Source organism: Phaseolus vulgaris, chromosome 5, assembly GCF_000499845.2.
Source record: "Phaseolus vulgaris cultivar G19833 chromosome 5, P. vulgaris v2.0, whole genome shotgun sequence".
In the NCBI taxonomy this organism is placed as follows: Eukaryota; Viridiplantae; Streptophyta; class Magnoliopsida; order Fabales; family Fabaceae; genus Phaseolus; species Phaseolus vulgaris.
In genome coordinates, this window is record NC_023755.2 from 7400816 (window position 1) to 7416050 (window position 15235).

Here is a 15235-nt window from a genome sequence, read left to right on the forward strand (position 1 = left end):
AAGGCAATTGGCGTAATTAAAGTAATTAACAAATGCTAAGCTAGAAAGTTTAAGCTAGTCGGCCCTAGGTGAGGCTTCTTGGACACTGGAGCCCTTGAAGACACACTCACCGTCTAATTGCGTGATTAACAAGTAATTAACAAGAGTTAAATTGCAAAGAAATTAAATGGCACTCCCTTTGTTGATTTTCTAAATGCACTCCTTTTGTTGTTTCTTCTTTGTTGGGCCTTCCAAGGTGTGTGGTGTATTTAGTATGTGTTTGTTGTGGCCCCTTGCCTTTGATCCTCTTAGAATTAGGTAATTAAATTCTTCAATCAAGCACCTATTAAGCAAAGCTAGACTCCCCTCAAGTCAATTCCCACTCAACAAGTACCGATTGAATTTTTAATCCACCACAAAGCTTAGAGGTCAAAGAAATAAAGCAAGAAACAAATTAATTTGAAAAAAACAGTACCACACAAATGGAATTAAATGTGACACAACTTAGAAAGAGTTCAAATGAAATTAGACAAGCAAATAAAAAGGCACTCAAATAATGGATGGCACACACAAAAAGGAATCCTAAGGAATAACACTAGATTTGATTTAAAAACCAAAAACAACACCACTGAAACAAAATGTTGTGGTCCAGAATGCGTGACTTTCGCAGATTTATGCTGAGCTGACTCTTTAATATTTGCTTCTGAAAATTGATACTCAAACGAATCAAGATCTTAACAAATTTTTGGCGTTGGTTTCACTCCAAACGCATGCACCATTTAATTTTAATAATTTTTTTAAAATCAGTGCTCAGAACCGCCAAATGTAGCGTTAGGATTGCACACTTTTTTTGTCAGATTTATCTTTTTTTTCAACTGATTCTTTTTTTGTTCTTTTGCTAACACCTCAATCTAGTGAAATCCAGAAGCTCAGAATTTTCTTATGTTGTATTTAATTTTCATAAGCAAAATTAGCCAAAACATATTGGTGGAAAACAGAGGATTCTGAACATCTGGAAACAAAAACAGAATGATATACCAACAAAAACACAATGGAATCAGTGTAATGGAATTTGTGTGGATCTAGCACACAAATATGAATTCAAACTAAAAATTAAAAAGCACCAAAGGATCAAAACAAAACAGATTTCAGATCAAGCATTCAAACAAAAACAAGAAACAAATAAACCAAGAAAAGTACTACTAGGATTTGTTGACAAATATGGAAACACATGACTTAGACAAAACTTATGGATTCATAAAATGAAAAGACTCAAGAACATCATATGACCCAAATGAAATTTCAAACAAGACTCAAATACCTAAAAAAAAAAAAAAAACAGCAACACAAAAATATCAAGAATCCTAAACAAAATTGAAAATAGATGTTCAAGCACAATTTTGAACAAACCCATCGATTGAAATGAATAAACAAGCATTCAAATCATATTAAAACAAAAAAACAGCAAGACAACTTGGAATAAAGATGAAAAACTTGGAAATAAGAAAAACACAAAAAGAAAAATGCAAAGAGATGCTCATCTTTGAAGAACCATAGCTCTGATACCAAATGATGGCATTCCTTTGAGCTCTTCTTTGCGTTTTGGAGATGAAACTTGCGAAAGCTTGTGGAGGAGATGAAGCAAGGCCTTCCTAGGAAGTATGGGTGCCTTGAAGGTGCATGAGAGTGGGGAATTGGGGAGGTTTGGCCAGCCCCTTTGAAGGTGATGGAGTAAGATTAAAACTTAGATTCTAGGCAAGGAGTAAGGTATGACTCAAATTTGGCAGCATAACAATACTCTATTCAATCTTGAAATACGTGAGGTTGGCTCCTCCTTTTATAGGCTAAAGAGGACCTGAAATGATGACCTAAATGATGAGCAAATGCAAGCCAAATGAAATGCAAAAGAGTAGCACATGGCCTCCTAACTTGCACATGGACGTCCTAGATTAGTGGAGAGCTTCTAGAAACCGTAGCTAATCTAGGTTAACTCCTCCTTAATCCTAATTTGCAGAATTTAAACAAAGGTTCATAAGGCTATGCTATTTACACCACAAATAAGACTAAGCTACACTTTGTTGGGCCTTCTTGGACGTCACCCTTCTTGGATGTCAACTCTCTTAGACGCTCCTTGTGTGGCCTAGACGCTTCTTGTGGGTGCCCTCTATGCAAGGTTGGTCCTAGACGCTCTTTTGAGTGCTGGAGGCTCTTCCATCAGGAATGTTATTATGTCTTGTCTTGATTTTTCCTGGCGGTTGTTCGTTAAAATAATCAAAATGGCTTATAATCTATCTTTGTGGAAGATAGTTGATATCATGGCAAATCTCATGGTTGAAATTAGTTATTTTTTAAATAAATTAATATAAATTGTGAAGTGAGAATACTTTTCTTTTGTATATAATCAAAAGCTAAATCGAAAAAAAAATTAATACATTTTCGTATGTTAAACTAATAATTTTTAAAATTATTAAAAATTGAAATTGATTGGATTTATTTTATTAAAGTGTCTCAAATTTGATATTTCTGAATAAAAATAAAATAAATTTTAAAAAGGTTAACTATTTTGTTGAAAAAAATAAATTAAAAAAAAAAACACTTCTTACAACATTAGTAAATGATGTGTTAATTTCGTTAAAAAATCATTATACAAGTTTGCAAGTCTATTTAACTTGCTTTAAATTAATAAAAAAAATTAAAATCCACATTTTGAATAAAAAAATAAGTGAATTTTATTAAAATCAACTTAACATAATCTAAAAGAAGCTTTAAAAATTGATATTCACTAGTCACTCTTCAGCAAAATTATATTTAATAAATATAAAAAATTATTATTTAAATAAATAACTTTTTTAAGTACTTTTGTCCAAAAAAAAATTGCATAGTTCACTAATTATCATCACAAGTAGTCTTAAGGGGTTGTAACTAGCTACTTGTTCCATCCAAAACAAAGGCTGATCTTCCCTGCACTATATCAATTCAGACTTACACCCAACACACTGATGTGAAATGTTTGTATTGTCCTTAATGAATTAAATTTTTTGTCTTTCAAATATTCATATCCATAAATTAAATCACAAAATTTTGGATATATAAATCAAGAACTAATATGTCACTTCTGAATTTCACCATCTGAAAGTTTTACCTGGACAACATAAATGACCTTCCGGATATCAAGATTCGTAAGCAAACATAAATGAGTTCCGAATCTCAATCCTCAACACCATTTACAATACAACATTCTGAATATGAAAAATTCAAAACTCATAACTCACTTCCGAATATGACCATCTGAAAGCTTAAATGAAATATGAAAAAGACCTTTCTATGCATTAAAAACATGATTAAACAAGTATTGGACTTGTCTCAAGGTAAAAGTTAATGAGAGTTTTAATCTTAAACTTACAAATTTGAGTATAACTATACTGACTTGAGCGTCAAGTGTATTTACAGGTACTTTCCATACTACATAAGAAGAGAGATCGAAACAAAGAACTGAATGACCTGAAAATCGAAGAGCTTGAGTGAAAACATTGTCTTGTAAAAACACTTGTTAAGGATTTACCCACAATTATCTAGATTTTTTTCATTCCTAATCATAATTCAACAAAACTATTATTACAAACTAAAAATTTACAAGCTACAAACTAGAATACATTATTTAATGTAAAAACCTAATCACTCATTATAAAATAATTCAGTGACTTGGAGACTAATTTATTCTATATTATTTTGACCTAAACTTGTGTTTGGTTAGGGAGTATAGAGAGTGAGATGAGAGAAACAGATTCAAATAGCCCATTCTTTTTTGGCTCCTCCAATCTTGACGTTTAAATATTGTTTCGTAAATAAAATATATGTTTAATATATTTATGCTTTGTCGTGAAAGAAAATAGTTGGTTAACTAATAAAAAACTAATTACATGTAATTTTTAAAATAACTATTATAACTTATCATACATATCAATTACTATTAGATGCTTTTGCAAGAGAAATTATAAGAATATATTCTTCTTATTACACTCTTTTTTATCAATTAAAATTTATTAAGAAAATTATAAGTAGAGTGGAGAGAATGAATTATTAGTATAAATAATATTAGTTGTTTGATTGAAAAAATAAAGTGAAATTTATTAATAATTTTGATATAGTTATAATCCATTTATTTTGTATTGATGGTTGATAATGAAAAAGGGTTCGTTGGTGGAATGTGAAAATAACGCAACCATTTTTATCTCAGAAAAAAAAAACAGAAACTATTTGTGTTAGGATAACACGATAAAACGTAGTTGTGGTGCAAACGTAGCTGACGCTGCTGAATGAAAATCCTCAGTTGTTGGTACCTTTCTCTCTTTCTCTTTCTCTTTCACACTCACTTTCTCACTTGTTAATTCTAGCGAAGGATCAATCTTCACTCTTCACTGTGAACTCAGTGAAATTAGTTTCAAGATCCCTACTAAGTACGAGCAGAACCTATGCACAATGTTTCTTAATTTTTGTTCTATGTGCGAAACTTGACCAACTAGGACTCATTCACCATCGTTATACATCATTTTCCTACTTCAATCATGGCTTCACTGCTGAATACAGTGTCACCAGCTGCAAATTTATCCCCCAAAACAAAACGACCCACTTGTGGCGGTTTCTTGCACTCCCAACTTCCGAATCTCCACACTTTTTCCCTCAACAAGGGTTTTTCTAGGGTTTCGGCTTCGACCCAGATTGCCATTGCCCCAAAAGATACGGTTTTTAATCTCCCCAAATGGAGAGGTGGGAGGAATGACCCTAGGGGTAAAGAGCTGAGGGTCTATGATGCATTTCTCCATTTAGAGTATTTGGTAGGTAAGGGCCAAAAGCCAGAGGTGACTCAAGCAACACAGCTTTTGTATGATCTTTGCAAGTTTAACAAAGCTAGAAAGGCTGTGAAGGTGATGGATATGATAGTTGATTCAGGTATTATGCCTGATGCAGCCTCTTATACATACTTGCTCAATTTTCTGTGCAAGAGAGGCAATATTGGGTATGCACTTCAGTTAGTTGAGAAGATGGAGGGGCATGGTTTTCCAACTACTACTGTTACCTACAACACTCTTGTTAAAGGCCTTTGCATGCATGGCAACTTGAACCAGAGCTTGCAGCTCTTGGATAAGTTGACAAAGAAGGGCTTGGTCCCGAATGCATTCACATTTTCTTTCCTTCTGGAAGCGGCGTATAAGGAAAGGGGAGTGGATGATGCCAGGAAGCTTCTTGATGAGATAATTGCCAAGGGTGGAAAGCCTAATTTGGTCAGTTACAATGTGCTGTTAACTGGGTTGTGCAAGGAAGAGAGAACTGAAGATGCTATCAGGCTTTTCAGGGAATTGCCTGCAAAAGGGTTCACTCCTAGTGTTGTGAGTTACAACATTTTGCTGAGGAGTTTGTGCTATGAAGAGCGGTGGGAGGAAGCGAACGAACTTCTTGCAGAGATGGATAAACAGGGCCAGTCTCCCTCGGTGGTTACTTATAACATATTGATTACTTCACTTTCATTTCATGGAAGAACAGAACAAGCTTTCCAGGTTTTGGATGAAATGACAAGGAGTGGGTTCAAGGTGAGTGCTACTAGCTATAATCCGATTGTTGCCCGTCTCTGCAAGGAAGGGAAAGTGGATCTTGTTGTTCAATGTATAGACCAAATGATTCAACGACGCTGTAATCCTAATGATGGAACGTACTGTGCTGTTGCAATGCTGTGTGAGCAAGCTAAGGTGCAGGAGGCTTTCTTTATAATCCAAAGCTTGGGTAGTAAACAAAGCAACCCTATGCATGATTTTTACAAAAACGTGATTGCAAGCCTGTGTAGGAAAGGGAACACATATGCAGCCTTTCAGATGTTATACGAAATGACAAAGTATGGATTTACTCCAGATTCCTTTACCTATTCATCTATGATAAGAGGAATGTGTAGGGAAGGAATGCTAGATGAAGCCCTTAAGATATTCAGGATTTTGGAAGAAAATGACCACATTCCTAATATTGATAACTACAACGCACTTATACTTGGATTTTGCAAAGCTCGGAGAACAGACATGTCAATAGAGATATTTCTGATGATGGTTAACAAAGGATGTGTGCCGAATGAGAATACCTATACCATTCTTGTGGAAGGGCTTGCTTTTGAAGAGGAGACAGATATAGCTGCAGACCTGTTGAAAGAGTTGTGTGGGAAGGAGGTTCTGAGCCAAAGTACTGTTGAAAGGCTTTGTATGCAATTCGACTTCAAGGAATTAATAGCAGCAGAGTAGTGACATATACCCCCTAACTCAAAGTAAGTAGCCATATCTGCCTTCAGATATGAATGGAGTTTTCTCAGCTTGTTTGTCCCTAGATTGTTGATTAGGTAAGTAAAACAATTTCCCAAATACTTGGAATTTTGATTAAATATAATCTCTAGAGATGAATAATGAAAAGGCTCAAGAAGATAATACAACGCTGATGCATTTTCTCCCTTGCTTTAGATTTAACCTATTTTGGCGATTTGAGTTCTTTGAGTGATTTGTAGATTTGTTTCTTGGTTACAAATTACTTTACATGGCATTTTTATTGCGTTGTGAATGTGTGCTTACCCTCTCCAGTGAAAACATTTCATTTATTGCAAGCTATAAATTCTAAATCCCAGATACTACTAACTCACTATTCATTACTTACCATTATTTCCTTATGTGCTTTTGAATTTCCCTTTTGGCATATCCTAATTGAGTATGCAGGAGTAAGTAGTACATACATTGAGTAAGATCTAGACTCTTAGTTACTAACATATCTTTCTTGTGCCCATTTTCTCTACATTAATCGTTTGGAACTTTCAGTTTGTTGAAGGAGTATTACACATTGACATTATGTTCTTCCCTGGCACTTCAGATATCAATATATCATGAAAAAGGTTAAAGATTATGTAAAATATATCTGTGTAAACTCTTCAAGACTGATACAGATCATCGACTTCAGGCAAAACACAAGTTTACTATTGTTAGAAATGATGTTCTGTCTGTGTTTCTTCCAAGGATTAAAAATATTTGAGAATATAAACTTGGATGGAAATGTATCGTTTTCATGTTGAGTTGTGCAGGAATAGTTCCTGGTATTACTTATGCCTGGAAAAGTAACACTTAGATGGGGTGTTTTTACTACAAATGAAAGTTTTAGGATATCAAGAATCTGAAATTGAAATCATTTTTACTTTCATGTGTTTTTTTAAATGATATATTCAGGAATCGCATGGTTCTGAGAATGTCCTTTTTATGCAAACAATTACTTTTGTAAAAGGTGAGAATATAACATTTTTTCAGAAAGAAAAAATTATTGCGATATATATTTAATATAAAAGTATAATTATATAATATATATTACAAAAACATTTAAGTAACATGTGGACTGATGATATCGAAAACAATTTTTAAAGTACAGTATTAGTTAATTGTTTACAAAATAATAGTGTTATTAAAAATATGTAAAAATTACTCTGATATTTTTTAATGAAAACAAGTTTATAAATTAAAAGTTATACTCTTTTAATGATATAGAAACAATAATAGATGAAGAATAAAATTCAAATTAATTTTCATAATATTATAAAAATCTTATTAGTGTACAATAGAAGCATAATAAGGAAATAATTTTTAGCCACTTTATTTAAAAAATAATATAATTTGGTATTTAAAGAGTTCAGTGCTCTCTTAATCTTCTATAGAATCAATGTAATCCTTTCCATTTAAATCGCACTAGCAACTTTAAAACGGCATTTGGACCAAAAAAAGTAACAAATTTTTTTAGTAAATTATAAAGGACTAAACTAAACCCCTTAAAAGTAAAGATACCAAATTTAATTTTGTAAATAAAAACTAAAAAAACGTAATTGATCTTAAAAAAAATATAATTATATATAAGTGTATTTGTAAATTTCTTTATAAGAAACTTAGGATATTTTAATTACAAGAATTATATACATATATAGTCATAGGTTTAAGATAAGTGTTATAAAACATAAGACCCTAATCATAAATAAAATCCTAGGTTATAAAAATAAAATTTTCTATTTAAAAACATCAACAATCAAATAAATGCAATTCTTTTGAGCTGGTTCTTACATTATTGAAAAATGCAATTTATAATCTATATTGCGTAACAACATGACTAAGCAACTCACTAAATTTAGTTTTAATAGAACAAACTCTAAAGAATTTTAAACAATTTACAATTCTACATATTTTATTTTAAACTTAATTATCTATATGATACAATTTATCTTCCAATGAAGATAATAATGGTTATTTCCTTTTAAAGTAATTTCAAAGTCCCACATAAGACTACTCTTATAATGAAAATGACCATTTAAATATGATTACATGTGTGAAAAATTAGCCGGTGTAAAGCATATAATACTGGAACCAGGTGCAAAATTTAAACCATATTAATAAATACAATAATTTGATATATGAATAAAGATAAATAGTAATGTATGAATACAAGTTTAAAATATAATTTTACTTTAAAAATAATAATAATTTTATAAAAGAGAAAAGTTAAATGAACCTGATAAAAAAGGCAACCTGGTAAGAAAATCTGAAAATTATAGGTCAATTTTGTTGCCTGCACTGTCAACTCATGAAGACAGCTCTATTTTGGCATCTCTATAAAATGATAAATTTCAGGTAACTCATAAAATAAAATACTACTAATAATATATATAAGCTATTCGGGTAAACCAGGAAGTATACAAAAACAGTACATAATTAGATTCCATAAAAACACTCATCATAACTTAACCCACTCAATAGTCTTAATGCATTGATGCTAAACTGAGTCGTGAGATACGCCTCCCCTCCCAACTAGATCTCATGATCATTCGAGCCACAACCCAAAATGCCATGAAGATAGGAAGGAAAGCTCATCTGACTCCTGATCAAGCACCTACTTAGATCTTTGTCTCATCTTTCGGCGCTTCCTCTTCAACCTCCTCATGCGCTTCTTCTTCCACTGATACATTGGAACATTACATTAGTATGATACAAAAGGGAAAAACAGAAACTTGTTGCAACAGCCATAGTAGGTTAAGTACATATATATCCTGTGCAGAATGATACCAAACAATTTTTTATAGTACATACGAAACAACTTGCTGCAATACCCCTTCAGGATTTAAATCCTCTGCAGTCAGAGAATCAACTTAAAGAAATAAATAGGTGATGATTTCACACAATTTAGAAGAGCCAAATTCCTTCATTTATCACTCTCCTCCACAATGCCAAATCCCTAACCTTTCCTTTACAATGTATTCGGCATTGGTGAAGTAAAAGGGAGAGTAGGAGAAGATAGAAATCTATTAGTTTTACATGGTTTTCCTAAGGGCTAAAATCCCTCCACACCCATATTTAGGGAGAAAAGAAGACCTCCATTATTAGAATGTGTTCACAAAATTTGTTGACAAAACTATCCTTGAAATTTTACTTACTCTCCCCTTCATTATCGGGAATTGCCGTATTACAGTATATACTATTACTTTCTTTCCCCTTCCTTTGCACTAAAAGGATTCCCCTGGTTTGAAATTTGAACCAAACATGTAAAACAATCAGATGCTTTTGACAGAAAATGCATAAAACAAAATTCACTAGTCAATTCAGAGAATGGGATTCAAGAATCATTGATTAACCTAAATATGTTCCTCATGAAGACAATCCCAACGACCTCTTAATGTCTCACACTACTCAAAATTCCTGCCATTTGAGCAATTAGACAAGCATCCAGAGGTTGTACCACAAGGGAACCCAAGAAACGATACCCATGTAGTGAACAACGCCAAATCCAGTCGAATCAAAATTCAGAGCTAATCTAATAATTTTAAATGCAATACTTAATGCAATTCACTTTCTACCCAAGAAGGCACTTGCGAAAACCAAAACCAACAAACAATATCCCCTTTTCAATTTCCACAATCAAACAGTGCATCGAATTCCTTCGAATCAAATACAACCACAAACTGCAAATATCATACTAGTCTACTTCCAAGGAATACATCAGCAATTCAGAAAGGACAAAAAAAAGTCCATGCAAAATCAATATTGAACAAAAAAAAAACCACATCAAACATCAGACAATCAAGTGAAACATCCTAATTCCCGAGAACAAAGACAAATTCATAATTATACTCAGATCCTAAAAGCTCAGAACACGTAAAATATAAACAAAATAAAATAATCATGATATAAACATGAATAATGAAAGGAAATGCGTTTAACCTTAGCTCTCATCTTGAACAACGAAAACTCTCAGGCTTTTCTCTCAAAGATGTCGATTTTCTGCAGAAGATGATCCTGAATGTGAACCTGTGGCGACAAAAACCCTTGTTTCAGTATTTATAGCGATAAGCGCGAAGCCCTAACTCTCTTTATGGGTCGGGTCGGGTTATCTAAGGTCATAATTGTAATAATGAAAAATATATTTGAGGCAAAGTGTCACTTCTTTCCGATGATAAAAATAACTTTTGTTGAAAACTACTTAGAGTTAAAATAGAAAATCCTTTCACCAATAACAAAAACTAAAAATAATCATAACTTTATAATTATTCTATAACTTCCTTTTTGTTACATACAAATTCTTACCATTGTATTCTTTTGAGTAACCTTTTTCAAATTAAAATAACTATCAATAAACAAAACTACCTACAAAATAAATAAAAACTATCAAAATTATTTATTTATTTTTTATAATTTTTTTACAAAATTTATTTATGATCAATGATATCTTTTATTATAATACTCATTTTATACCATTATCTATACTATTATATAAAGAAAATACATTATTTAGTAATTTTCTTTGATGTTATCTTTAATTGGATATTATACCATCTAATAAATAAAACACAATTTATTTAATGAAATAATTGAATAGTTTATAATTTTAAAATAATTAAATAACTTTTTCTTTTAAAAAATAACGACTATATAGTTTTTTAATACTATTTTTATAAAATTATAAATATTTTTTTAATTGAATATTTTTTTTAATTAATTATTCATAAAAATAATAAAATTATTATATTTTAATGTAATACAAATGTTAAGTATTTTTGCTAGCTGTTATTATTTAAGTTCAATCTAAACAGTTAAAATATTTATTATTGACAAAATAGTTTTATTTGCTGTATATATTTAGATTAATTTGTAAAATATAATTTGTTTACTTTGCTACTGAATAATTATTCACTCCACTCTCAAAATTGTGGGACAATCATGTGGTGAAAATTTGTATTTGACTTTTTCTGTATGTTTGTTGGACATTTGTATATGATAGTTATATTACCTTAAAAATATTAATATTTATATTTAAGTTATTTAATACATTTAATTTTTATATATAAAGGGAATTTCCCACCAATATCACTCACCGAAATTCATCTGTTATACTTCAATTTTTTTTATGTCATTTAAATTTTATAAGTGTAAATGTAGTATTTATTTTCATGTTTCTATTTATTAATTTTACTGTTAAAATTTATTTTGTGTTAAAACCGAAGGCAGATTTAGAAAGGACCAATGAGTTGATTTAAACTATAATAATTTATAATTTATACTTATTTTGATGTTATTTGACTTTTTTTTTCCTAATGATTGTATATTTGCTCAGGTGATGCCACTGAAAGCAACAAAGAGAGATTGCAAGGGGTTAGTTGTTTTCTAAAACATATGAACTTATCATTAATATGTGTTTTTGATGTCTCTGTTTTCATAATTTTTTGTTTCTCCCTAACATCTAAAATTTGATATTTGACTGCAGGAGGGTCACATGGTTACTCTAAATGTTTATGACTTGAGCCAACTTTCGATGTCACTATTGAAGGCATATGGTGAGTGATGGTGAGTGCTTCTCTTTATTGTTGATTATGGAAAAATGAATGTGAAAGGTTGATTTCATTATATATTCATCTCTTTAAGTTTAAACCTTTGTTAATGAGTCTTATTTTGACAAATGAGTAATTTTGTTTGTACCTGATGTAAATCACTCACATATTGATGTTGTATTTGTTTTACAGATATGAAACATGTTCAAGATGTGCAAATGATTTGCACCTTAGAAGAAAGTGTCTAATGTGTCAAGCATCAATGATAGAAGTGATATGTGTTTATTTTATATACAATAGTTTTATAGTATATATTTTATTGCTACAATTCATTATAATCCTAATATATAGAGATTTCCAGTATTTATATAAATGTTATGGAAATTATTATAGTGATATTATAGTCAAATTACAATTATAACATTTAAATAATAAAATATTATAATTGATATATTTATAAACATTATGAAAAAGAATATAAATGATTTAATTCACTTTAATAAAAAAATATTATACCGTATTTATTTTTCTTAAAAAATTAATAATTAATATATATAAATATTATTGATAATTATTTTTATAAATATTAAAAATCTGAAAAAGCGTACATATTATAAATAGTTTTGTATATCTTTTTCATTAATAACTATATTTATATATTACGTTAATATAATTATTTGTACAGAAAGTAATTATCTTAAAATTTATATATTTATAATTAATTATTTTAAAAATACAATTTGTTTTTAAAATAAATATTTTCTTTATTTCCCTCCAATAGGTTTATCCTAACAAATGAACATCAAAATACTGTTTAAAAAAATCAAGTTTAGAAAAGTAAATAATTATGTTATTTGTTATTTTTTTAATCTTTAATTTCAATGATTAACTAATTATTATTATTAACGGAAACACATATGTTGACATTGTCTAATTTTACTATAAATTTATGTATATGCATATTTTAATATTTGACATGTTTGTATATTCTAATTTTTAATATACCATGCATGTATATTTGTATTTTTTTATAAGAAATTATTTAAAAATATGGATACATGCTGTAATATTAAAAAATAAAATTCATAAATATTGTCAAATACTATAAAAGATGTAGACTAACAGGGAAAATGAAAGATTGAATATCAATCTTTATTTGATATCTTAGAATTTATTACTGAAAAACTAGTGTAAACTACTGTTTTCTTTTATGTTATAATTTTGTATGACATTTGTTATAATTTTGTATGACATTTGTAAATTTATTATATATAACTATTATGTTGGATATGTTTCTTTCACAGCATATCGTGTATTTAAATAATTTATGTGTCTTCTCATATGTATTTTTATTTATTAAAATGAACTATAAATTTATAATCTTAATATAAGTGTGCGAATAATGACATTTTTTATTCGAATTTTAATATTAAACATAAATATATACAAATAATAAAAATAAAAAATGCGGATACAGAGACGCGATAGTGTTGTTCCTGCTAGTATATATAATATGAATCATACTTTTTATTACACAAAAAATATTAAATATCAATTAATTTAAAATAATTACTCATTTTATTGACTAATTTATATATTATTTATAAACTAAAAAATTATTAGTATCTAAAATAATTTTTATGATTAATATAAATTTATACTATAATTAGATATTATATTTTTAGTAACTAGTAATTATAAAACATAATTATTAAAAAACAATTTTTTTTAATCTCTCATTAAGATGTAATTAGAAACAATGTTTTAGTCACTTTTAATTTATTTTATAGACTAATTTTTGTTCATAAAAATAATAAAATTAAAACCTATTTTTTGTTTCTAATTATCATATCATTATATACTTCAAATTTTTATCACTATTATCTAGATTTAGATACTCATTATAGATAACTAGATTTTACAAAAAATGTAAATAAATTTTGTTGTCTCAATTTCAAATTCAATTTTTTGTTTGTTTCATTTTCTAATTGTATATTTTTTTCTCTTCAGCTTCTAATTTCTTTTTATACTTTTTTCTACTCCCAACTTATCTTAACATCTTTCAGCTTGAAATCAACTTGCAATTAGTTCATCCTCTCACACAAACATACACTTATCTTTTTCTCGGTTTTTTCTAACTTCACTTTCTTATGTATTCCATTATGATTCCAATTCTCGCTCTCCTCTATCTAGTTTGTTGGTTCTCATTTCTTTTTGTGAATGAGCATAGCCATAGAGTATCAATGATGAGTAGGATGAACACTCTAGCTACATCTCATGTTTCTCTTAGAACATTAAGATCCCTAATGGATATATATCATCGTGCATTCAATACATTATGTATGCGTAACATTCTCGTGCTTTTCACATCTCCTTATGGTTACTTGATGACTATTTTAGAGTAAGTATACCCAGTCAGAAGTAATAACTTGTTCCTAAAAACAGATATCGAACTCATAAGGAATTGTTCTAAAATCTCAAATATAATATTCACTAACTATGAAAATACGTGTCAAAGATTGTTTGAAAGGGTGTTTGTATAATGAATTTGTAAGAAATTAATTAAAATCAAAGTAAATGATTTGGATGAGTCAAATGGGAAAATTGGGATTGGGGTTTATCATTCTCACTCATTTGTATTTTCAATAAATAAAAACATATAACATTCCATCTTGATTGACATTTATGTACATATAAAAATTATCCATATCGATTTCTCGCATACAAAATTATTAAAAATGTCTCCTAAATATCAATTCCTCGCATATTTATAAAAACCTCTTATCATTATGAACAAATGTTATAAAATTATTAACATTTCAAATTTATTTCTAACAAATACGTTAAGCATTATCATTTAGTTCAGATACTTACAAGTACTCTCCAGTCAAATCTAAGGATCAAATTCATGAATAAAGATTCATACTTTAATAATAAAATTTACCAATCATCAATGAAGAACATAATATTATAAATAAATATCACCTCAATACATAAGAGTTTGAACAGATTAGTATCAATCCCAAAGAAAATAATTAGTCACTCATATTGACCATTACAAGCATGGAAATATTCATCTAATCCATGAAATAATGGGATTCAAATGTGTTTAAGAAAACATAAGGTATTTAATTGATTGATTTGAATTTGTGGCAAGCATACGATAATAACAATTATGAGTAATGTTTGTTAAGTGTTATGTATTTTCTTTTGTTCTAAATTCTTATTTCCTTGTTCACTATGATCTAGTTCATTGTGTGTGTCTACATATATGTGAAATAACATGGTGAGTAGTTTGTTGTATATTCTTCTAATCCTTGAAATATTGGGATTCAAATGTGTAATACTATCAAGAATTGGATGCCCTAAAATATATAGTGACCC

The 15235-nt window shown here is 29.1% G+C and overlaps 1 protein-coding gene and 1 long non-coding RNA gene across 2 annotated transcripts; one reads left to right on the plus strand and one right to left on the minus strand.

The window, feature by feature from the left end:
* The first annotated feature begins 4270 nt into the window (after nt 1–4270).
* LOC137835042 (pentatricopeptide repeat-containing protein At1g79080, chloroplastic) lies at nt 4271–7195 on the plus strand. The gene is made up of 2 exons (XM_068643340.1): nt 4271–6283; nt 6822–7195. The coding sequence occupies exon 1, from the start codon at nt 4545–4547 to the stop codon at nt 6258–6260; it is 1716 nt and encodes a 571-aa protein (XP_068499441.1). The 5' UTR covers nt 4271–4544; the 3' UTR covers nt 6261–6283; nt 6822–7195.
* Nucleotides 7196–8671: 1476 nt separating this feature from the next.
* Nucleotides 8672–10442, minus strand: LOC137835044 (uncharacterized). Its single transcript, XR_011085003.1, has 2 exons — nt 10248–10442; nt 8672–8988 (listed from the first exon to the last, which is right to left on the minus strand). It is a non-coding gene; the product is annotated as an uncharacterized lncRNA (long non-coding RNA).
* Between the last annotated feature and the right edge of the window lie 4793 nt (nt 10443–15235).